Source organism: Notolepis coatsorum, assembly GCF_963971535.1.
Source record: "Notolepis coatsorum genome assembly, chromosome: 13".
NCBI lineage: Eukaryota > Metazoa > Chordata > Actinopteri > Aulopiformes > Paralepididae > Notolepis > Notolepis coatsorum.
Window position 1 is genome coordinate 69,598,051 of NC_140177.1, and position 26,919 is coordinate 69,624,969.

Genomic DNA, 26,919 nt, shown 5'->3' on the forward strand with positions numbered 1-26,919 from the left:
AAGCAGCTGGATGTGACCGATTGGCCAAACAGAGTAACCCGTGTGTATTATGCGATATTTCTGAGGAAGCAGATTGGATCTGAAATGGATTTAGTTGATATCCAGGGGGATGGACATCAAAGGGATTTTGTCATCATTTCACAACAACAACAGCTCTAACATTTTGGGTAATTTTACATCAACATACCTTCTGTTAAAAAATATGTTCATTGTACTGAATCTTGACTTGTTCCCTCCCTCTCCACTTATGGTTTGTACAGTTTCTTCCTAATCAAATTCCATGTCTATTCCATGTAATACAGTGACCGAGGTGTGTTGACCGAGGTGTGTTGTGGTTTTTCTTATGCAGCTTATTTGACTGTCTTGTTTTGACAAGATATCACCATGACTGTAGGATTTATGTAAGCACAAAATCTGCTATCTGGGTTGTTATTCTGTCAAAGGTAACTAAAGCTCTATCTGCAACCAAACCCCAACTTTACTAGCTGAAAAAGATTTCCTTGACATTTCTAAACCTTTTTTGGGCATGTATAATTTCACCATAACTTTTCCCAGGCCTGGAAAACACCATTCTCTAATTCCGTAGATTTCCGTGACTGTATGGTGCCGGTTCCAATCAGTTGTTACCCAACATCCCCCTCTCCGAGGTCATCTCCAACAAGCAGGCCTACAAGCAAGTCATGTTTATTCGTAGAGCCCAGGGATGAGCAACCGGTGGCTGTACAATAGCCCGGTATGTCTCAGCAGTCGTCACAAACCCACATTACAATAGAACAGCACCTTCAACCTCAAGTGAAGAAAACCACAAGTAAAAAAAAAAAAATTATATATATATATATATATATATATATATATATATATTTTTTTTTTTTACTTATATATATATATATATATATAGACATGGTATAATGAGTAAGCAGACATAACAGGTGGAAGGTACCTAAGTATGTTTACTCAAGTATTGTACTGTAGTTTTGAGCTATTTGTATATTTAAATTTTAGGGAACTTTATACTTTTACTCCACTACATTTCTAAGGAAATATTGTACTTTTTACTCCACTACATTTATCTGAACCCATCAGTTACTAGTTACTTTGAAGAAAATGATTTTGCATAGAAAACATGGCCTAGAACAAGAGTATATACTTTCACATTTGAAGCCTGGACCACATACCACTTTAACGTAACCTTTAATCAGAGCAGCATAACTGGACCACATACCACTTTAACATAACCTTTAATCAGAGCAGCATAACTGGACCACATACCACTTTAACATAACCTTTAATCAGAGCAGCATAACTGGACCACATACCACTTTAACATACTGTAACCTTTAATCAGAGCAGCATAACTGGACCACATACCACTTTAACGTAACCTTTAATCAGAGCAGCATAACTGGACCACATACCACTTTAACATAACCTTTAATCAGAGCAGCATAACTGGACCACATACCACTTTAACATAACCTTTAATCAGAGCAGCATAACTGGACCACATACCACTTTAACATAACCTTTAATCAGAGCAGCATAACTGGACCACATACCACTTTAACATACTGTAACCTTTAATCAGAGCAGCATAACTGGACCACATACCACTTTAACATAACCTTTAATCAGAGCAGCATAACAGGACCAAATACCACTTCAACATAAACTATACAGGTCATTGGTTCGAGGATTGAACGCTCCCAAGCACTGGAATACACAAACGTCATGTAGAATGCATACTTTTACTTTAGATACTTAAGTACATTCAATATCAAATACTTCTCTACTTTTACTTATGTAGAATTTTAATGGAGTATAAATGAGTATTCATTTATCTGGGTATTTCTACTTTTACTTCTTCCACCACTGGTAACAGGCGGCATGCATGGAGATTGCTACTCAGGGCACAGTGGCAATGGCACAGCAACATGCCCGAGGTGAAGCCACACATTAATGTCAAATGTAGACCCAAATAGATAACTCTCCTCTCTTCTCCCCTCCCTCCCTCCCTCCCTCCCTCCCTCCCTCCCTCCCTCCCTCCCTCAGAGTCTGCGCCCAAGGCCTTTGGCATCCCTCTGTCCCAGGTGATTGCCAACGACTGGGCCTACAAGCAGCGCCAGGACGCCCTGAAGGAGAGCAGGCGGGACTGCCTGGACCTGGAGGCCAGCATCCTGCACTTCCGGGCGGAGAAGCGGCAGCTCTTCAACGGGACCAAGCCGCTGAGCGGCCCAGCGGGCTCGCTGGCATCCAGGGGTTCTGCCGCGCCGACCGCAGCAGCGCCCCTGCCGGGCAAACCCATGTCGCCCACTTTCCTGGATAACACCGCAAGGGTGCAGAGGAGGGTGAGAATCATTGCGTCAATACATGCTATATGTAGTACTTTTCTTATAGCAGAGTAGCCCTGTGTGTAACCTAGTATACTGTACGTAGTATTTCTCTTTGCTGACCAGATGTTTGGAGATCCGGGAGACCCAGATTCTAATCTAGCTGTGTTACAGTTGTGCCGTGACCCGGATGGGTTTCCCCTCTAGGGGGCGGGGGGTGAAAGGGAGGTGAGCGTAGCGGAGCAGCCATGCCTGAAGCCTAGTAACCCTTAAGTAACGTTAGCCAGAGCCGCAGGGCGGTTTTCGCTCCTTGGCTGACCGATAAGATGTCTGGCTCCCCAACGCGGGAGACTTGGCTTGAAATCCAGATGGGTCTTCATGGGTCTTGCTACTAACTCCCAGGTGTTACATGTTTACAGTGCCAGAGTGTAGTGAGAGTCTTCTACGGCGAGGATGTCGATACAAGCGTGTTTTAATAACCTAGTCAGTCCCCTATTATCCACGGCTGAATGTGTGTTTCTTGGCAGTTTGAAGGTTTAGTGAGATTTAGAGAGGAATGTTGCCAATGCTTCTTTAATGGAGTCTAAACACACACACACACACACACACACACACACACACACACACACACACACACACACACACACACACACACACACACACACACACACACACACACACACACACACACACACACACACACACACACACACACACACACACACACACACACACACACACACACACACACACACACACAAATGTATGTTCATAAATTAGGCTGAATTTGATACACTTGAGATTGAACAGACTTCAACGTTCTCAGCCAAAAAAGCTCATGAACAGAAAGATCCTTGATATTTATCAGTGTTTTGTTGAACATTTCTAATCAGCACTGATGTGTTGTAGACTCCAATAGGCATGCGTGTGCGTGCGCATATGTGTGTGTGTGTGTGTTTATACTAATAATGAAGGTTTTAGTGGAGCAGCTGTTCGGTCACTGACAGCATCTCTAGCCCAAATATTGCTACAGTCTAATCCTCCATTATGAGTTGGCCACAGTGTGTGCAACACAAATGTTAGAAAAACAGATGCTGTGTTGATGTCTGTGTGTGTGTGTGTGTGTGTGTGTGTGTGTGTGTGTGTGTGTGTGTGTGTGTGTGTGTGTGTGTGTGTGTGTGTGTGTGTGTGTGTGTGTGTGTGTGTGTGTGTGTGTGTGTGTGTGTGTGTGTGTGTGTGTGTGTGTGTGTGTGTGTGTGTGTGTGTGTGTGTGCACACGTGCGCGTGTGTTTGTCATTTGTCAGTGTGCACATGTCTCTGCTTGCGCATGTCCTGTTATACTATAATTTCCTCTTCATTGCTCCACAAACAGTCGTTATGTACAGTGAATATACCAGAAGGCCAAATAACTGATTAAGCTATTAAGTAATGTGAACAGTCTGAATGGAGAGAGTAGGGTTAATTAACTGTGCGGAGCTCCTGGGCGAGAAACTGCTATGGAAAAGACATCAGGGGAGGGGGGGGGTCTGGGGGCATGCTCCCATGAGAAGAAAATGTTCAGGCCTTGTCCACACGTGTCTGTTTCCTCTGGGTTTCCGCCTCCTGTCCACATGAAAACAACAGAAAACTGACTTTTAGGTCACTGAATTAAAAACTAAAAAAACGCCTTCCCGAGTGGATATTTATAAAAACTCAGTTTTGCCTGAGTTGCCATGAAACGGAGCTAAAACAGAGTTTTTGGAAAGCGCCAACATCATGACCAATGGCCCCTGTCCACACGTATAAGGTTGATTTCCTCTGCAATCAGGACCATGGAGAGCTCCCGTTGCCTGTCTTCAGGTCAGTTCAAATATCAGTTTTTGCGTTGTTGTGCGGACGGAGAGATTTTCCAAAACACTGTTGGTGTGGACAGGAATTATTTGGAAAATGGAGGGGTGAAAAATGCATTTAGAAATATCTGTGTATGTGTGGACATGGCCTCAGAAAACATTTGTGACTCATTTCTAGGGCCTTTTGGTAAAGGATATCTGACCAAGTTGGGGTATCCAATGCAGTTTGCTTGTAAACAGCTCGCTTTTGTTTATATTCACCCAAATAGACAGAGTTTTCTGTTGTTGTTCTTTAGTCTGCAAGATGATCCTCATTGATTTTTGAGTCTCTATGCAGAAGCTCGGGTCATTCTGACTCTGACTAAACCGTAGCTCCTGTTTACATATCTCAGATTCTCACATAGCTGGAAGCACATGTCTAGAGGGATGAACAGCAGCACTATATTAGGAGTGATGGGCAGCACCCCACGATGGATGCTCATCACGGCAACTAATGCCTGAAGAATTTCTCACCCATCGGGGTCAATGTCAATAAACAGCTGAAGACGTACTGAACTTTGGATTACCGTGGTATTTGAAATTCCACATACGGCTGCCGTGTGTCTACAAGATATTCAGGTGCCATGGAAAAGTGATTTGTTTTATATACCGGTTGACCTAGTAGTATATACTTGATAAGTGTGGCAGGACGGCAAGAGACACGACTACGTCGTCCTGGGTTTCACCAGACATTGAAAGAGGAGGCTCTTTTATAGGACTCGAAGGGAAAACAACAGGACAAACACCGGCGGTTAAGTTACCATTTTATTTCATATGCCAAGAGTCTCAAGCATTTCATTTTTTTTTGTATTACACGTGTTGAAAGTCCCAATGAAACGGCTAGCAGAATGCTATTTGATTCCACACATTTATGCATTTTCGGTAAAAACAGGAAGCTAGGGAGCAGTGGCGTTTTTACATGTACAATGTTTTTTTCTGGCCTGGTGGTAGGGGGGGGGAATGAAAGCGGACGTAAACACCTTATTTATTGCATTTAGATGATTTCTTTTGCACTTTGTGATGGATTAAATTAACTGCTATTATAGAGCTTAACGCCACTGAAGGCCACACCTAAACACACATAGACAACTTTTTAGGGATTCTATGATGACAACCACATTATGACAACAACCTTGTCTTTAAACATGACACTACCATCATCAGGAGATTCAACACAACAGCATTGCCTAAGCACGGACCAGGACTATAACATTAGGATGATAAAATATCACTCACCAAAGCTGTGGGCTCACTTGAAGAGAAAGGCAGCACTGGCTTTCGATGCTGGTCAAATTTGCGTTAAGTCGCAGCTGTCCCATGGTATTGCGGGTAAATGTGTTTATCCTCTTTAACACTTTGAGCGCCAGCTATTATCTTCATCCTGTAGTCAATGGGCCACGCTAAAAGATAGGCATTTTCACTGTGCGTCACGATGTTTGCAGAGCTATATCCAGTGGCGGCTGCTACATTCTTTCCATGGGGGGCGCTATACCAAACATTTTGCAAACATATGTACCACGCATTGGCATGTCACTGGCAGCGGACAGCTGACCAAGCAACACACAACCAGTCAAATAAAGTACAGTCTAATTCACAACTTGACAAACTCGCTCCGTCTCCAAACACACGCAGGAGAGAGAGAGAGAGAGGAGAGAGAGAGAGAGAGAGAGAGAGAGAGAGAGAGAGAGAGAGAATCACGTTAGTTAGAGAGAGAGAGAGAGAGAGAGAGAGAGAGAGAGAGAGAGAGAGAGGAGAGAGAGAGAGAGAGAGAGAGAGAGAGAGAGAGAGAGAGAGAGAGGAGAGAGAGAGAGAGAGAGAGAGAGAGAGAGAGAGAGAGAGAGAGAGAGAGAGAGAGAGAGAGAGAGAGAGAGAGAGAGAGAGAGAGAGAGAGAGAAGAGAGAGAGAGAGGAGAGAGAGAGAGAGAGAGAGAGAGAGAGAGAGAGAGAGAGAGGAGAGAGGAGAGAGAGAGAGAGAGAGAGAGAGAGAGGATCGCAAATCTACCTTGTTGTTAAGTTGACAGCAGGCAGAAGGGCTTGATATAGTATATCCACTCCATTGTCCAGACTGTGTTGATGTCCATTGTCCATGCATGTCCCTCCACACTGCATACCATATATAGCTTGTTGTTAGCCAACAAGTACTGTGTGAGCTAACAACAAATAGCTGCATCACAACACAACAGCATAAACTCACTTTGTTTTAATTGAAACGTGGTCCAGCCGGAGGGCTTAATAAAGTGTATGTCCACTGACTGTCCCCAAGACTGTTGTCGATGTATATCCACACTCACTGCCCACTGTCCAGACTCCAGACTGAATCACAAGTTCACAACACACAGCCTCGAACATGTTGCAAACTGCGGCTACGGAACGAACTGGCATCGCCGCGTCGGCCAATCAGAGAGCGTCTCCGCGAAATGCGGCTACGGAAATTCTAGACGGAAATTCTAAATGCTTGCCTAGACCGCTTCAAATCGCGCCCGGCTTCCATCATAAACATCATATTTCAACGCACAACGCAATACGCACTGATTGGCTGCGACGGATACAGCGATGAAACAGTGACGCGCACTCAGAGCGCGATTGCCTCTAGCCCGGGCCGAGAAATACGGCTAGGAGAAAATGCGGCAGGAGAAATGCGGCAGGAGTGAGTCACTTCCTGTTCAGGAAAACGATTATTTTTTTATTTGATATATTAACGTTATATTGTGCATTGGAAACACAAACATACTTAAAATGAGTAAATATTATTCATTTTAAACATGTTTATATTATTTATAGGGCTATAAAACAAAAAACAAAAAAAATTATATTTTTTCTTCTTCTCTCATTTAACAGGTGGGTCGGCGCCCTAGCGCCCCCGGTGGCCAGCCGCCACTGGCTATATCTATATTCTATATTATAGCTATGAAGACAATGCTATGGCTCATTTGACAGTCACTATGGGGCCTTTCTCACTTACCTATTGGGATCGAATCACTGCTCCCGGGAACGGGGGGGAGTGTTCTCAATCAGACGGACACACCCCTTTTTGGGATCGAACCGGCGCTGATTCGTTTTACCCCCCGCTGAACCTGGGACAGTTGGATTAGGTGGTTTCGGAATCGGGCCAGTGGGAGCGGGGGGCGTGACACACACAACGTCGTTACTGTCATGCTTGCTTGAATTTTGGGCAGATAAAACCACACTGGACAATACCCACAAAAACTATATTTATGGGCAATTTGAGAGTTCAGACTTCAACCAAAAACAAGCATGTGGAACCTCACAGCTCAGTGGATGAAAACATGAAGCCACGTTACAAAGCACAGCACTTCTGGCTCGCATTAGGCCTGGCAATTTTTGTTTGCCATGTTATTTCTATACATTAGTTTCTTGTTTGAATGCATTTATTTCTATTAGACCAGTGGTGCCCAACCAGTCGGCCGTGGTCGACCAGTAGATCAATGACATGTAATATAATTGCCACGAGCGATGGGATAATGTTAGCTGCTGGACAGGCTAAGCTAACTAGCGTTAGCCGTTAGCTTAGCGTTAGCCATTGCTGTATACTATACTTTCTTGTTCGAATGCATTTATTTCTATTAGACCAGTGGTGCCCAACCAGTCGGCCGTGGTCGACCAGTAGATCAATGACATTCAATATAATCGATGCAGCAATGTTACTAGTAAAAGGCTAAGCTAACTAGCGTTAGCCATTAGCTTAGCGTTATCGTTAAGCCTGCAAAACGCTCAAAAGCGGACTCTACAACACCATCCATTTGTGATAAAATGGGGTGGGTTATATTGACAAGGCTTGACAACAGAGGTTCAAATATAACTTCATATTTATTGGTTATTTGTTCATTTTATATCAGTCTCCGCCGTCGTGTTAAGACACTTCCTGTTTACATTTTCGAACGTGACATATATGAATTGAAAATGGGGGACCCTGATGGAAACAAGACAAACGTCTTTCTCAGGTCTGCATCCCCTTAACAATTGTATGTATTGAGCCGTACTGTATTGTACCCATTCTGCAATCTGTTAAATAAAGTTTTCATTCATTCATTCATTCATTCATTCATTCATTCATTCATTCATTCATTCATTCATTCACATCATCGCCTACGGCAAGCGTAAACGCTCAAAAGGCAAACCGTAAACAGAACCCGGAACGAACCAAGACTAGTGTGTACACAAACTAGAGGGGGGAGAGGGAGGGGGGAAGTTCGCATTAGATCTCGGAACGGGCTAGAACGGAATGGAATGGAAACGAATATAATGAGTGAGAAAGGCCCCTATCTCTCGTCCAACATGTAAAAAATAGTAAATTGTTTCATGTATACGTTTGCGTGTTATCCCGTGGTGAATATTGTATAGTTTCAGAGTGATCCAGGCTAATTCCTGAAAGCTGATTTATGGAGCGCTATGTGAATTTTGCTAAAGTCGTTCGTGTTGCTCGCCTGGACACATTACTATTTCAAAATCAAAGGTATATAATAGGTATTATGTTTCATCATGAATGCATCAAAGGGGGGGGGGGGTCGTTTTTTATGCTCTGATCGTCAGCAATGGCATATGTTTTGAATACGACATACGTTGATCGTTGCGATCGATGTGAAATCATTGTTGGATCAAAGTCATGTCATATAGTCCTTACCTTTACTAGGAGGTATCCCAAAATGAATATTCCAATTGTCTTTTTAAAAAAAAAATTGTATTTTTTTATAATAATAATAATAATAATAACTTAATTTTATATAGCGCCTTTCAAGAGACCCAAGGTCGATTTACATAGGGGGGGGGGCATAACAAAGTAACAGACAGTGGACAGACACAACATATACATGTACATATAAAGTGAGAGATTAGGGGTTAAAGGCCAAGTTATATATTTTTTCCAATTTTGTGCTAATTCTCCCTCCCTTGTCCTGATTGTTGCTCGCATATGCCCCCCACTGGCCGGTTGTAGGGAGGATAGAAGCCTTGCATCACATGTCCCCTCCGATACATGTGGAGGCAGCCACATGTATCAGTCACATCGTTTCACCTGCCAGTGCGGACTCTCATTTGGCGAGGAGTAACGTCTAGGAGGCTCACACTGCCCCTGCCATTTTCCTGACTTTGCTGTGCAGGCGCCCCAACCGACCTGTAGGAGTCGCTGTTCACAACGACCAGACTACCACCCTTCGACTTCCCACCCGCTAACTCTGCCAATTGAGTTAGTATGACGGCCGGCCCAAGCCGGAGGCAACGGCGACAGCCGGATTCTAACCCGGTGTCTCTTGCGTTGGTGACGAGTGCAATGTCCGCTGTGCCACCCAGCCGCCTACCTATATATATTCCAATTGTCTGATCGCGATTTCCAGTATTGATGTCCATCGGGTCCCTGACATGAAATGGCACAAAATATGCATCAAGTGTGTTCCAAGCGTTCCAAGTTGCTCGAATGAACCGTTTCACTTGCCCGAATCCAAATTTCACACAGTGTGAAATAAGGTTTCAAATGGTAGGTGATACTGCCACCTAGCAGGATTCGGCCGGCATTGCACTCTCGAGGTCTCAGAATGAGTTCCAATGGTAACACAGAGGTCCGTGAGTGTATAGGATATTAAAATAATTTTCAAATTAAATATTACATTTTTGGCGCTCAACAGTTGGCGAGCAAACACGTAATATTGCGTGATTGGCGCTTAAAGTGTTAAGGTGGAAAAGTTCCTCTCCTCTCGTCATAGGAGTTGTTATGATGATTTTCAGCAGACTGACGGTCTCAGTAAAAGCCTCTTCTAGGTTGTTCTCATGGATGGATGTTAACGGTTACCTTTGCAAGCTGTTTGAGTTATAATTAGGGATGTCCGATATTATCGGCCTACCGATATTATCGGCCGATATCGGCATTAAAATGTGATATCGGAAAATATCGGTATCGGTTTAAAATATTTTTTATTTTATCTTTATTTTTTTTACATTTCTATAACCTTTATTTACCCAGGCAAGCAAGTAAGAACAAATTCTGATTTTATTTATTGTCAAAAGTATGCATAATGTTAATTCCACAACAAGAGATATGTAATGTTAATTACCTGAAATTATTCCGTTTTTGGGGGGGGGGAAACCCTGCATATAATTGGTATCGGTTGGTATCGGTTGATATCGGTATCGGAAATTAAGAGTTGGACAATATTGGTATATCGGTATCGGTAAAAAAAGCCAATATCGAGCATCCCTAGTTATAACCATATCCAGTGGCTTGGTGTGGACCCAGACGTTTGATACAAATGTTCTCCTCCAAATTCAGGGTTTCAAACCTGTGCTTGAGTAAATAATCCACCTTGGTCATTTTCACGTAACGTCACTAGCTAGGTAGTTCACAGTAGCTGCCGTTAGCAATGAAAGACTTCTTTGCCGACAGTAATCCGACGCCAGCCAATCAACTTTGAAATATGAAATGACGTACACTTGGGGCTAGGCGCTCCGAGCCCCACTTGCCATCAAATTGATGTGGTCTACTGTGAATGATACAAGACCCTGAGCATGCACACTTGGATTTCCCCAAGTACAGTAGGCCTACACCCTGCATTGATAGAGAGGGGCTAGCCCCATTCATGCTATTATAGACAAACAATCGGGAGAATGACGCAATCTGAAACAGCAAGGCAGAGAGATATGACATGAATTTAAATACTAATACAATTTATATGCAATTTAGTAAGATGCTATATCCACACATAATACATTTGAGCAAATAATAGGCAAATATTTAATATTTAAGATTGAATAACATTTGTCTGCAGTTCTTTTTGTTGACACTAGGTGGGGCTCTGCGGTCGACCCATTAGCTAGCAAGCTAATGTTAACAGCGTACTTAGCAACATTAGTAACGATAGCTGGCAAGCCAGAATTATTTAACTAAAGAGGCCGAGTGCTAGCTTAGTTACTTACAATGTGCTGTAAATGTCATTATATAAAGCATTTCATTGGACGCAAAATTAGTATACACCCCAGGAGGATACTAATGCAGGATGACAACATTTTTTGTATTGTTTTCCAGGAAATTACTCATTCTAAAATACCATTAATAATACCTACAAAAGTACTTTTTTTGTCACGGTTGGGACAGATACTGGTGTATAAGTGACAATCAGTGCAAGACATTATGTGATAAAAAAACATAAACATCTATTTCAATTTCATAGGGCCTTTATTAAATTGGATTGACACAGGAAGGAAAACATACACGAGTATAGCAAACTCAAAAAGGGGTCAACCAAAACACTCAAAGTACAACAGAACACAGGACAATAAGGTGTTCTTCTGTACTGGATCAACTTCCAACTGCTCTGCTGTTGCCATGGGGTGAGGGATGATATACACAGGGGCAGGTCATCAGCACACCTGTGACAGATAAAACACAATTAGCTGGGGAAAACCAAAACCGTCCACAATTTACAATACAAACCAAAAAAAACATCCAATATGAAAACACTGCAAACCAAGGGATGAAACAAAAGAAATCTAAAAATGTGCAAAGTAAAAGCACTGCACACTAAGATCCAAATCAAAGCACAAAAACAGTAAAAGGCATTGCAGGTTCACTACAGGAAGACATGCCAAGCATGTTATTAAAAATCTCTCCTTTCCTCCGTATCTATATCTTCTATTCTGCTCTATCCATCTCCCTTCTCCACCTCTATCATCATGTCCTCTGAATGGTATTCCTCCCTTTGTTCCCTGATTATCTCTCTCTCTCTCTCTCTCTCTCTCTCTCTCTCTCTCTCTCTCTCTCTCTCTCTCTCTCTCTCTCTCTCTCATCTCTCTTACCCTTTCACCTCTATATCTTTAGTTCCCCGCCCCGTCCAATCGACCTCTGTGTGATCCCTCCTTCTACACTCTGCTTAAACTCCCTACTCCATCCTTTCCATCCCTCCCTCATTCCATCCCATCACAGAGGTCTATCTGGGAGTTGTCTGAACGTCATGTCGGTCGGCATTCATATTTATCTGATCGGTTACACCTGGGATCATCTCTCTCTCTCTCTCTCTCTCTCTCTCTCTCTCTCTCTCTCTCTCTCTCTCTCTCTCTCTCTCTCTCTCTCTCTCTCTCTCTCTCTCTCTCTCTCTCTCTATCTCTCTCTCTCTCTCTCTCTCTCTCTGGGGTGGCATATTACTATATTCTGTCTGTCAGCCCAATCTGTTATACGTGCCATATATCGTGTCCTCCGATCGTAACACCTGTTGACTACCAGACTCAACACCGGGCGCTTACAGTATAGAACATGATGCCAAGAGGAAGTAAAACTGCAGGGGAAAAAGTACAGAGGGAAATTAAACAAGAACACAGTGTCATAGATGTGAATGGGGGCAGCCTCTCTGAATGAGAGTCAGAGTGTCAGGCCACTAGGGGGCAGAGTGAGTGAGTGAGTGAGTGAGTGAGTGAGTGAGTGAGTGAGTGAGTGAGTGAGTGAGTGAGGTCTATATGAGATTCCCTTGTCCCACTCTAACACTTATTGCTTAAAGGTAGAGTCTGTAATGTGGTTAAACAGCGACCTCCACTTTGCTTAAATATTTTGTGTATATCTGATGTGCGGGTTGGAGTTGAGTGGGGATGGGGGGAGGGGTTGCTATCGCTGTAACCACCTCAGGCATTGCCAAGAGATGTCTGGAGAAATTCACAGGATAAAGTTATACTCACACATCAGACCAAAACAAAATATGTAAAGTGCAGTACCAAGAGGGATTATTTTGCCTAGAGGTGGCCATCATTACAGATGATACCTTTAAGCTTATATTACACATGATGACCACAACTCTGCGTTGTGTTAATAATAATAATAATAATAATAATAATAATAATAATAATAATAATAATAATAATAATAATAATAATAATAATAATAATAATAATAATAATAATAATAATAATAATAATAATAATAATAATAATAATTAATTGCATTTATATAGTGGTTTTCTAGACACGCAAAGCTCTTTACAATGTAGGGTGGAAATAGCCTCTTTCAGCACCACTTGTAGCACCCAACCTTGGGCTACGCAGGCTCAATGGTTGTAGGCGGCCCGTGGGGCGAAATGGCCCGCCAGCAATCATTTCTGGCCCGTCAGTTTATTTATATTTATTTTACGCACGGGAAATATTCACTCGTGACGCCAGAGTGTCTTTGAGAAGCTGTATCTATCTATTCATCATATCTATGTCTGTCACTATAGCCACTTGAAATGGTCACGTGGACTGGGAGAACCAATGGAAAATTCGTATAGTTTGTCAATAGTCCACTCCCACCGGGCCGTGTGTATATTTTCCCTAACGCTCTTTCACTTCCGCGTTCGGGTACCGGGCCGCGTTAGCTAAACTAACGTTAGCAAAAATGTGTTAAAAAAACAAAACAAACGTCTTTGGATAGCTTCTTTGCAAAGGGGAAATACCAACTGAGGAGCCAGAAGAGGAGCCTACGACCTCCAAGACACATAAAGCTTCTTTTAATAAACAGGAGTCATACTTAAAATACGGGTTTATCGCAACAGGTGACTCTTGCGTGCCGACGTCCTCTCTGCATAATATGTGGCGACAAGATAGCAAACGAGGCAATGATGACAGCTGTGTTCAAGTTGGCAGATAAAGTAGCTGCATTCAACGCCAATCTGGAATTGGAGGGCGGCGAGTGAACATTTGACATGTTTCAAACATTAGCAGGGATTCTGGAGGACTGAAACAAGCCCAGGGCAGTTATGGTGAGTCGTGTTTTCATGCATTCTGTTCTGCTGTTCATGTGTTACTTATGCACTCGCCGCGGTGCTGCATGAAAATCAAATGCCCATCCTACTGTTCTGCTGTTCATGTGTTACTTATGCACCCGCCGCGGTGTTGCATTTTTCACTATCATTATATTAAATTAGCCATTGTTTTTGGTTCTGGCCCGCCATACAATGGCTTGGGGAAAAATTGGCCCGCGGCCAAACCTAATTGCTGACCACTACACAATGGCTGAACGGCTCAGAAGACAGGGATTGATGTCAGCCGATTAAGGGGAAGGGATGATTAGGTGGCCTTGATGTCAGAGACCTGATTGGGAATTTGGCCAGGAACGTCGGGGAACCCCCTACTCTTTGCGATAGGCGTCCTGGGTTCTTTAGCGACCGAGATTCAGTCAGGTACTAGTTACTGCAAACATTGCACTCAAAAGGAACACAATCCTGGGTGAATGCAAACATTGCAAAGAGATTAAAGCTGGAGTGAGTTCAAGTTTCTTTAATAGTTGTCATACAGAAGTACAGAATACTTTTATACAAAATGCTTCTTACTGTTACGCTCCAGAGACTGTGCAAGACAAGATAAGATAAGTATGAAATAAAATAACATAGTATAGTATGTAAATTAGAAGTAAAAAAAAAAAAAAATTGGTAAAAAAATTAGGTCACAGTGTTCAGTATAGACATATGTACAATGTTCGATGCAGAATAGACGTAACTGAGTTACCATATAATATACAACACACAATACTATGCAGTGTACTAATATACAATACTATATAGTGCAAGGCAGAAATGGGATGAGGTGCAATTTAGGTACAATTTACAGTAGGTGAGCACATCCTATCTACACAGTACAGCCCAAGTCTTCCCACAGTTACCTGTTTTCTACCCAGAAGACACTGCTTCTTCCTCGTTTGAGATTCAGTGGTGGTTGTTTGTTGTCCACATTATTGCCACTCAGTGGAAAAAGTTATCAGAATTAATAAGAGCCTCCAGATGGCGCTATACACATGAGAACAGACTCAAATGGGCCACGAGGAACAAGATTTTTCAGAAGTGCATACTCCATACGCATATGGCTCAATGGCATTTATCTTTACCCTGCCTACCCTCAAAATACGCGGTCCAACATTTATTTTCCAGGTCAAATAAGATCATATTTAGGCAGGGGTGTAAAAAGTACCCAGAAGTTATAGAACGTGCCGGTTCGGAGAGCGCATCTGGCGCGGGGTCTGGAATGGTGTGCGTCTGCTTGGAGAACGCGCCGGTTCGGAGAGCGCATCTGGCGCGGGGTCTGGAGTGGTGCGCGTCTGCTTGGAGAACGCGCCGGTTCGGAGAGCGCATCTGGCGCGGGGTCTGGAGTGGAACACTGGAATACCTCCCGTAGAGAATTAGAGAGCGCAGTACTGTGTCCCACTCCAGGCAAACGGCGACAGGTGGCGAAGGCTTGCACCTCGTCTCACGCCGGAGATGAAACAGCATACAGAATACAGAAACAGAAACTCCCGTAGGAGCTACAGATAGAGAACCTCCCGTAGGAGTTTGCAGATAGAGATATGATACGGAACGACCCGACGAAGACTGGGGGGAAGAGCAAGGTATTTAAAGCCCACTGGGGCACTAATTAGAACACACATCAGGTGCGTGATGGTAATTGATACTTGAACTAGAAGTGTGTGTTCGGCACGGACCAATCAAACAGATAATGAAAGATAGTCCAAGGGTGTGGGCTGCTGAAGAGCAGACGAGACTAAACGAACGCGAGGGTGGGGGCTGGAGAGGTGAGGAGACAGGGAATTAAAGTCCAGGGAACAGGAATTAAAGGTCCAGGGAAGAGGCGAACCTCACAGACAATCTGTTTTTTATTTGGTCTGGTTCATCATCCGAACTTTTTGCCTTCCTTGAGTACCTGAACTCCTGTAGAAGAATGATAAAGTTTACATTAAAGTTTGATATGTATAATTTACCCTTCCTCGATGTTCTGATCAAGAAAGCCCCAGATGGCATCTCATTACACACTGAGGTTTTTAAAAAGGAGACGGACCGTAACTCGTTCTTGCATTATTCTAGTTATCACACCCCAGCCTTGAAGAACAGTCTTCCTTATAGCCAAATACTTCGCTATAAGAGAATATGTGATACTGACGATACATTTATTGCACAAGCAAAGGTACTCCGTGGCAGTTTCCACGAGAGAGGATATAGTGCTGATTTGACACTAAAAGCCTTTAATAAAACCAAGCATATCGACAGGGCCACGTTGTTTACCCCCAGAAATAAAGAAGATAAACCTGACAAAGTATCTTTCGTGTCTACCTACAGCCCTATTACGAGAGACACGCAGAGTATTGTCAATAAACATTGGCATATTCTGCAGTCCGACCCTCTCATAGGGACAGCGTTTCAGCATTCGCCTAACTATTTTTACAAGAGACAAGCGAATTTATCTAATCTCCTAGTCAAAACTGATTTGCCCTTAAAGAAACCTTCTCATTTTATGTCCAACATCCCAGATGGAAATTTTCCCTGCCAATCCTGTGTTCAGTGCCAGGGTATGATTAAAGATAAATTTTTCGCACATCCAAACGGGGAAAAATATCCCAGTCAAAGGACGGATTACATGTAATTCGTCCAATCTGGTGTATTTGCTAAAATGTCCTTGTAATTTTTCCTATGTGGGCAAAACAACGAGAGCCTTTAAATCAAGAATAAGTGACCACAAATGTGCTGTGAGGAATTCAGATGTCAAGTCATCGGTAGCTCGACATTTCTCTAAGTGTAAGCATACCGTCAACGACCTCAAATATATGGGACTAGAGTTAGTACTCAGGCCAGCGCGAGGTGGAGACAGACACAAGCTGCTGCTGCAACGTGAATGTTATTATATCCACCTGTTCAATTGTATCGAACCTAAAGGAATGAATGAAGAAAACGTCTTAACCTGTTTCCTTTAACCTCCTTACTCCCACATTGTTATTTCTGGTCTGATTAAAGATGTTGTTTGTTGCCAAACTAGAGACATGATTCACAAAGATGCCCAATGGATAATTTGAAATTAATTAATTCAATTACGTAAAGTGGCTCAATTAGCCCTATAAATTAAAGGGCATGCTATATGTTATCAAGTTTCTGGTAATTTTGTTTTGTTTCGTTTTTTTTTTTTTTTTTTTTTTATTATTATTATTGCAGAACAAAAATTTGTTTTGTTTCGTTTTGTATTGTATTGTTTATAAATATTTATTGATGATAGATATAGATATATCTATACATATGTATAAATTATGATTGGACTCTATTTGATAGGTCATTCATTTAGTCATATTGCATAGGCACACCTGCGTTGTGATGTCATTTCCTGCCGTGTCATTTACCTGCCAGGTGTATTTAACCATCACCTTGAATGCATTTCCAGTGCTAGCCATACCACTGATGAAGGACATTGTCCGAAACATGTCTGCTTTTGATTCAGGCTGCCAATAAAAAACATTGAACCTGTGAGTGCTGGTCCGGCTACCCTGCTTTGATATACTGCAGATCCCAGCCCTCTTCAAACAATCCATCATCATCCCCATACCCAAGAAAGGAAAAATATCTAGCCTTAATGACTATAGACCCGTGGCCTTGACGGCAGTAGCCATGAAGGTGCTGGAACGCATAGTCCTGTCAGTTTTAAAAACACTCACATCCCCCCTGATGGACCCTCTACAATTCGCCTATCGCACAAACCGGTCTACTGATGATGCAGTCAACCTGGCACTGCACTACACCCTCCAGCATCTGGAGACCAAAAACAGTTACGCCCGGATACTCTTTATTGACTTCAGCAGTGCCTTCAACACCATCGACCCCCTCATACTGTTCCAAACCCTGACCAACATGAACATTGCCCCCTCCCTCTGTTTCTGGTTGCTGGACACACTGAAGGGCCGCAAACAGGTAGTCCGCTACAACAACCTCACCTCTCTCCCTCTGACCACCAACATTGGGGTACCACAGGGGTGTGTTCTCTCCCCGTGGCTTTTTTCCCTCTACACTAACAACCTCCGTTCAGCATCCCCCTCAGTCAAAACCCTTAAATACGCGGACGACACCACCATCCTAGGGTTGATCTCCAACAACAAGGAGGATGATTACCGGCTGGAGGTGGAGCGAACACTCACATGGTGCAAAGAACATAACCTGTTACTCAATGAAAACAAGACCGTGGAACTCATTATTGACTTTCGCAAAATCACACCCACCAAAACACCCATGCTCATCAATAACCAACTCATTTCAGCCACAGACACATTCAAATACTTAGGAACACACATCAGCAACAAACTCAACTGGGATCATCACACCACTCATTTACTTAAAACAGCCAACCAAAGATTATTTCATTTAAGACAACTCAGGAAGTACAAGGTCAGGAAGACGTTAATGATTCAATTTTACACAGCTATCATACAAAACATAATTTCACTCTCCATCACTGTTTGGTACGGCAACACACCCAAACACACACTACACAGACTAGACAGGATCATCGTTAGGGCATCCAAAATCATCAACTGCACACTCCCCACCCTGGACTCCATACACAAACATCACACCATCACACGCGCACACAAAATCATCAGTGACCCCCTGCACCCAGCTCATCACCTCTTCCAACTCCTCCCCTCTGGTAGAAGGTTTAGGTCACTAGGTAGTCGCACGGTTAGGTTCAACAACAGTTTCTTCCCCAAGGCCATACAATTACTCAACTCCAACTCATCCTAATTTCACCCCCTGCTGTCATGTTATGTTATGCATGTTATGTTATGTTTGTTATGTTGTTGTTGATGTTATGTTGTGTTCCATCATCCATGTGGTGTATTGTCGCAGCTACCACCTGCACCGTGCTCAAATTCCACCGGCCTGGCCGTGTGGCAATAAAAGAAACTTGAAACTTGAAAACTTGAACTTTATGGGATTACAGCACCCAGTGTGAGAACTTGTGAGCGCGGTCTAACTTGACTATATCTACATCTTCCAAAAATCCCAGGGCGGTCTGTCAGTGGACTCCATCTCCGACCTGGTAGAGAGTCAGTCTCGCCTGCTGGAGGCGCTGCAGCTGTCCCACCCGGCCGAGCTGGAGCTGAAGAAGTCGCCGGGCGGCGGGTCTTCGGGGAGGACCCAGACCAAGCTCAGCCTCAACCCCATCTACAGGCAGGTCCCCAGAGTGCTGGACAGGTGCTGCAGCCACATCGAGACCCACGGTGAGAAGAACCCTGGACTCATCTCAGCGGTTGCAACGCTGTTGAGGAACAATGAAATGTGTATTTCTATAGACCTGTTCGCCGACGGTGTCGCAGACCCGAAGCAGGAAGAAACGTAATCCTGGTCAGAACAACGGGGCAGACTACAATATTATTTGCATTTGTTAGCCATGCTAGCGATCTAAACAATCGATCCATGCCAAAGCTAGATATGTAAAAGGTGAAAGACTCACACTCACAGCCATGCTGATTTGGCTAAATGACATCCAGCCATTTTCGTTTGAAACAACTATTACTGAGGGGCGTGTCATGGTTTCTCCATAGAGCCCCGTTGTACTTCTTTTGGCGCAGAAGCTCACGCAGGTCGGGGGTAAGTTAGTCACGTGACTCAATTGGTATAGCTGATTGGCTCTAACGCGGTCTGTTACAGCGAACAGGTCTATAGTGGCATAATTTATTTGAGAGATTCTGTAGTCATATCAAGGCCTGCGGAGACGCTTTATATGAATTTATATTATTTTACTGAAGAGCACGTTTCAACTTCAAAGTTCAAACTCCTTCAAGGTTCGGAACAATTTGTTTCACGGTGAGATTAGGAACGATGAAATACATCCTATACATTTCTCATGCAAATATCCCATGCAAATTACTCCATAGTCCATTTTGTACCGACTAACGTTTTGTTTTCGCTATTACAGGTCTACAGACAGTAGGAATTTTCCGAGTTGGGAGCTCCAAAAAGAGAGTGCGACAGGTGAGGACCCACATTTCCTTTTCCCTGGTACTGTATAGCCTTGATGATACAATGCTACCATGATACTAGTCTTATGTACACCAGAAAGGTCTGGCTGAAGTTGTTTGTCCAATGGGAGAGCAGGCAGTCAATCCCTTTAACCAATTACAATCCACGGCAGCACTCAACACTAGGAGATTGATGGGTGTAATGTTGTATGTGAACCCTGTCTCATTCACGTGGTCCCTGGATGGTCCGAGCTAACGAATTCCGTGACGTTTTTCCTCCGACCTGCTTGCGTTCAAGTGCCAAAGTCTGGAGAAACATTGAACCAATAACAAAGTAAATAAATCAAAGAAAATCAAATAATTTGAAACACAAACTATGAATTCAGTCCACTGCTGTTTAACAATGATATTATTGTTTTCTACTGCACTCTACCAAAACAATGTTGTGACATCCTCCGGGCACAACGCAAAACACAAGTAGATTTCTTGAACTGATTTTAATGAAGATTCTCCATCCAAACCTCATCCAAACCGTAAAATCTGCATGACATACAAATGCATACAAAAGATACCATTAATATTACAAGTCCATTAAAACCCATGGTCGGAACGTCACTGTAACATATACCACAATTATCATCTAAAACAATCAATACCTTATTGGCTGCGTGCCAGTATATGAGAACATCGATGCGTTATGGTAGTATGTCTTCGATCCGTTTCTTGGAAGATTGTCTTGTTAAGTTGACTTGATGGATACAAGATACAAGATACAAGAGTTTTATTTGTCATGGCATACAGGTATACAGTGAAATGCGGGGGGTCTCACCCGCAATGATGTGCATAATACAGTAATAATATAATATAAGAGTCCAACCAATAGAGCGACATAGTGCAATAAACAAGTAAGCAAAGTAGGCATATCGGTATCTGTACATGAGCTATTTACAGAGCATGCCACAGGTCCTGTGGCAGTGCAGTACACTGTTAGCTTCGGATGAGGCATTGGGTCTTTATGTACACTGCTATACAATGCTATATTATACGATCTCAAGCTATACTATTCTTAAAGTGATCTTTCCTTCTGTAAAGTGTCCATAGTGTGAGCGTGTGCAGCATGAGTGTGTGTGTGCTCATGTTAAAGTGGCTGCTAGTGTGTGAGCGTGTACAGTGTGTGTGTTGTGTGTGTGCTCATGTGTGCTTGTGCATGGAGAGTTCAGTGTTCAAGGCTCTGATGGCCTGTGGGAAGAAGCTGAGCCTAAGTCTCTCTGTCCTCGTTACTGGTGCTCGCAGGCGTTTGCCTGACCGCAGCAGCATGAACAGGCTGTTGTTGGGGTGGTGAGGGTCTTTCATTATCCTGCACGCTCTGGATTTGCACCTCTTGTTGTATAGGACCTGCAGGGTTGGTAGTGCAATACCCGTGGTACGCAATACCCGTGGTATTGTCCTTTGCTTATTAGGATCATCAGGTAGGTCAATAAACCATTCAAGTTCGTGGTTGCAACTCAAGAGAGCGAGAGGGCGGAAACACGTCACCGAATACCAGGTGTGTCAAGTCTCGTGAGATGAAGTAATTGCGCAAACAAAATAGAAAAAATAGTGCGCCACTAATATATATCTTATATAAACAAATAAGAAATACAGTGAAATGCAATTGAGTGTATTATTACTAATATACAAAAATAAGCATATAAATTGTAAACGTAAATAACAATATTAACCAACTGTTAACCATAGCTGCAGTTACAAATGTGATTCTTTCCACTTTTGGTTTTGATTGTGACTGAACCAGCCAATAGCAGGGACGTCAAAGGGCATGACATCACACACAACGAACAACCCAGACTGTTTATCCCACTTGGTGGGCCTTCTCGTGCTGCTTCTGGGTTGGAAACTTACTCGACGCCACATGAACGCGGCATTAGTCCTATGCAACACAGTACAGTACGAACATAGTTCTATGCAACATAGCCAGAACACAGTTATATGCAACATAGTACCAACACAGTTCTATGCAACATAGCCAGAACACAGTTCTATGCAACATAGTACCAACACAGTTCTATGCAACATAGTACCAACACAGTTCTATGCAACATAGTACCAACACAGTTCTATGCAACATAGTACCAACACGGTTCTATGCAACATAGTACCAACACAATTCTATGCAACATAGTACCAACACAATTCTATGCAACATAGTACCAACACAGTTCTATGCAACATAGTACCAACACAATTCTATGCAACATAGTACCAACACAATTCTATGCAACATAGCTAGAACACAGTTCTATGCAACATAGCCAGAACACAGTTCTATGCAACATAGTACCAACACAGTTCTATGCAACATAGCCAGAACACAGTTCTATGCAACATAGTATCCACATAAACCCACAGGTCTAAAGCAGTTGAATAGATTTATTTTACAGTATTGTTTGTTGAAACTCGGAAACAGGGATTTAAAAACAACTATTTCAAACAAGGTAGGAAACCAGTAGTCACTACATGAATTGTATATGGAATAATACACTGTTCTATAATCTAGGTGACCCATGGGTTTCTATGTTAGATAATTACTCTACGGCCGTAGAGAATAGTCTCCTGGGGCCAGAGAGGTGGGACAGGCGGGGCGGAACCTGTGCCAGATGTGCAGGGTGCGGGTGTTATGGACGGATGTTCCACCCGCCAGCTCCACTGGGAAATAGAAGGCACTGTTCCACCATGAGACATCTGTTGGGTTGGACTAACGTTACACTAAAACTGGAGAATTCCAGTTATTTCGATGATCCGAGGATGATCCAAGATCCACTCAGGGTTTACATGTACCATGGGATGAAGATTAGGATGATTATTTGTTGTTGTCATATCCTGCATTTGAAGAATTGTGGGAATCTGACCCTGTGTGTGTGTGTGTGTGTGTGTGTGTGTGTGTGTGTGTGTGTGTGTGTGTGTGTGTGTGTGTGTGTGTGTGTGTGTGTGTGTGTGTGTGTGTGTGTGTGTGTGTGTGTGTGTGTGTGTGTGTGTGTGTGTGTGTGTGTGTGTGTGTGTGTGTGTGTGTTGTGTAGCTCCGTGACGACTTTGACATGGGGAATGATCTCCAACTGGATGAGGAGCACAGTGTCCATGATGTTGCGGCTCTGCTGAAGGAGTTTCTCAGAGACATGCCTGATCCTCTACTGCCCAGAGAACTCTACCCCGCCTTCCTACACGCTAACTGTATGTACACACACACATACACTTCAAATGCTTCATTTTTTAACCACCAAATTAATGACACACACGTTACAGCAGATTCAAATATCTGAACCAAACCTCGGGTCCAGTGTTGTTTTGCTGCATCTCTCCCCGCTTACGTCATCCCTCCTTTCTCACCTCCCTCCCTCCTCCCGTCATCCATCTGACCTCTCCCTCCTCTCACCCCTCCTTCCTTTCATCCCTCCCTCCCTCCCTCCCTCCCTCCCTCCATCCCTCCCTCCCTCCCTCCCTCCCTCCCTCCCTCCCTCCCTCCCTCCCTCCCTCCCTCCCTCTCCGGCAGTGTTACGAGGGAGTGACCAGTTGCAGTACCTGCAGCACCTCCTGTACCTCTTGCCTCCGTGTAACTGTGACACCCTCCTGCGCCTGCTGACCCTGCTCCACATCGTGCAGAACTACGCCCAGGACAGCACAGGCACCACCAACGAGGAGGTAGGCCTCAGTGTGTGTGTGTGTGTGTGTGTGTGTGTGTGTGTGTGTGTGTGTGTGTGTGTGTGTGTGTGTGTGTATACTATGGGCCGATCCCAATACCCCCCCCCCCCCCCCCCCCACCCCACCTGACCCTCCCACAATGTCCATGACCGCATAGTGTGTACAGTAGTGTGTCCCGATTCTATTGTGGGTCTGGGAGGGGGGAAGTGATCATCTAGCTCTCCGACCCTCCAAACAGAGTGTTTTCAGATGCTGACCCCAGACAGAGGGGTAGAAGGGAGAACATAAAGGTTTACGGTTTCCCTTTGAGGAAAATACGCAGAATTGCGTATTTAAAACCAGAAATGAATGGTTTTAAGTATCTCTTGACACAATGGTTCCTTTTCTTTGCGGTCGGGTCACAGAGCGCCAGTGACGTAGGAGAGGCCCTGCCCGGTTAGGAGAGCCTGTGTTTCGTAACTCGCAGATGTCAGAGATATTGAGGCAAAATGCAGAATTGTGTGGCTGTAAATAAAGTGATGTGTTTGATAAATAAATATGTCTAGTTTTTATATGTAACACTAACTACACTGTAGGTTATGTTTCTAGGCCTATTTTCTTTGTCTGTCTGTCTGTCTGTCTGTCTGTCTGTCTGTCTGTCTGTCTGTCTGTCTGTCTGTCTGTCTGTCTGTCTGTCTGTCTGTCTGTCTGTCTGTCTGTCTGTCTGTCTGTCTGTCTGTCTGTCTGTCTGTCTGTCTGTCTGTCTGTCTGTCTGTCTGTCTGTCTGTCTGTCTGTCTCTGTATGATGCGTGTTTGACATTGTATGAATACAAATATATGGTATGGTATGGTATGTCTGTATGTCTGTGTGTGTGTATGTATGTATGTCTGCCGGTCTGTATATATAGCAGGCTATATATCTATCTCCTTTTCCTGACACAAATAAATCGTTTCACAGTCTCTGCTAGAGACGGACAACAATAACATTCTGGACCAAAATGTATTTTCTGTTGCAATGTTTGCTAATGGAATAATGGACAGGACATACATTTAGGACTGTCCAGACAGAATTATAGTGAAACCACTGCTGGTTTTGTGGTGGTGGCACCGTGCCTTATGTTAGAGGGCCTGTCTAGTAAACAGGAGGTCCTGGGTTTGAATCCCAGGATACTTAGGCCTAGGTTACACTAGGTGTTTTTGTTTTCGTTTTGTTGCTGAATGAATACGTTTGCTGTCCCTGTTACACAGAAATGCCGTTTTGGCAGGAAAACGCGCTGCCCTAGCGGGAACGCTGAAAAGGTGTTTTCGTTTTGGATACTCGCCAAAACTCGCCGACAACGTGTCGTGTAATTGGCGCGTAGCCGTTTTTGCTCAACGCCCATGCGCAGTAGATACCGGCATCTGCGTGCCCTCACCAACGTCCGGTGACAACAGAGCTGTCCCAAATAGCTGTAGCTACCATGTGTTGTCAAGTTATTGTTATAAGGACCCCAGTCCAAGCTACAACAGTCTGCATTCCCTTAACAATTGTTTGTATTGAGCCGTATTGTATTGTACCCATTATGCAATATGTTAAATAAAGTTTACATCCATTCATTCTGCTAGCATTAACGATTGCATGAGCAGCTGGCTAACGTGAGCTAGCGTTAGCTATCAGACCCTGTTAACTCAAGCTCCTCTTTCAATCTTAACAAGCATTAAACAAAATGGCCCAGTCATCTATTCACTTTTGTTTAATACACGAGGCTTTGTCTCTAATGTTATCTAGCTACTGATAGCTCCCGATATCATCAGTTTGGTGCTGGCTGGTTAACGTGAGCTAACGTTAGCTGCTAGCCACAATGCTATACTGTTATACTGGCATATTCCATTCACGTTAGCATGTAGCTAACAATGTAGCTAACAACATCGCCGATCTTTTTTGAGACTAAACTATCCGCTCTTGGTGGTCACTTGTGTTGATGTTAGTTTTGTTTCATCAACAAATGAGAGGCAGAACACACAGTGAATGTATCCGTTTTGTTTATTGCACTTTTATTACACTTTGCTGAAAAATAAGTGCTGCATAGGCATTTAAAGATGGCGGCTTGTTGACATTTCTTAGCAGGAAGTGTATTGGCACATTCAAGTTCTGGTTGAAAATTGCCTTCATGTTCGCCACCTACTGCCATCTACTGCTTTGGCATTGTAATACATCACTGTGCTCAGGAGGCAAAACGAATGTCTAACTCTGCTGCCACTACGTTGCCACCTGGAAAAGCGAAACTCATCTGAAAAACGAAACGAAAACACCCTAGGTGTAACTCCAGCCTTAATTTCATTACTTTGGCCCTGTCCACACGAGCGTTTGGATTTAATATAACCGAAGTTTGAAAAAAATAAACTCCGTCCACACAGGTGAACACAGGTGAACAACCGTGTATAACTGCGTACCCACGGCACCAGCAACCGTTACATGTAGTACAATGCCAAAACAGTAGGCGGCGATGTTGTTCAGACATGAAGGCCATTTCAACCAATCAGAACAGGCTGAACGCTCACTAAACTTCCTGTTTAGAAACACAGCTGGACCCTATTGATCATTTTGCCAACGGAACATATATTTTCAGCAAAGAAAGAAACTGCAATAAACAAACGGATACATTCACTGTGTGTTCTGCCTCTCATTTTGTTGATGAAACAAAACCATCAGCAACACAATTTACCACCAAGAGCGGATAGTTTAGTCTCACAAAAGACCGCCGGTGTTGTTAGCTACATGCTAATGTAAATGGCTATATCCATGTATAGTATATAGCTTAAATGCTAACGTAATGTGGTAACGTTACCGATATGAAATGGATGCAAACGTTATTTAACACATTGCAGAATGGGTACAATACAATACGGCTCAATACAAACAATTGTTAAGGGGATGCAGTCTGGACTGGGTTCCTTATAACAATAACTTGACAACACATGAGTTTAGTTTAGCTGCAGCTACATGTTTTCTCTGAGCGTCAACAGACATCAGTCGATCACAACACTCTTCAACACAGACGATACGTTTTGAACAAAAGTTTGTTACAATCATTTTCATATAACGCTACATGGGACAGCTCTGCTGTAAACACTGGTGTAGCTGGCTCTGCTCTAATCTCTCTACCCCGCGGTCTGCCGTGAACATGGGAAATAATTGCGACAGCTCTGCTGTAAACACTGGGAATAACCTCGGTTGCTATGCCCACACGCAACTGCAAAACCGCAAAACTTCACCCTGGGCACTGGTTTCAAAGACCGCGGTTGCAGTGTAGCAAATCCCTGGTTGTGTGTGGCCGAAC

General features: G+C 43.4%; 1 protein-coding gene across 1 annotated transcript in view; it reads left to right on the forward strand.

Moving 5' to 3' along the window:
• arhgap36 (Rho GTPase activating protein 36) overlaps window positions 1-26,919 on the forward strand; it is a 129,337-nt gene that overhangs the window by 82,892 nt on the left and 19,526 nt on the right. Inside the window, exons 3-7 of the mRNA XM_084328137.1 lie at window positions 2,050-2,345; window positions 18,973-19,186; window positions 19,885-19,940; window positions 23,002-23,152; window positions 23,472-23,620. Of these exons, the coding sequence (XP_084184263.1) occupies window positions 2,050-2,345; window positions 18,973-19,186; window positions 19,885-19,940; window positions 23,002-23,152; window positions 23,472-23,620 (866 nt within the window). The remainder of the gene's footprint in view (window positions 1-2,049; window positions 2,346-18,972; window positions 19,187-19,884; window positions 19,941-23,001; window positions 23,153-23,471; window positions 23,621-26,919) is intronic.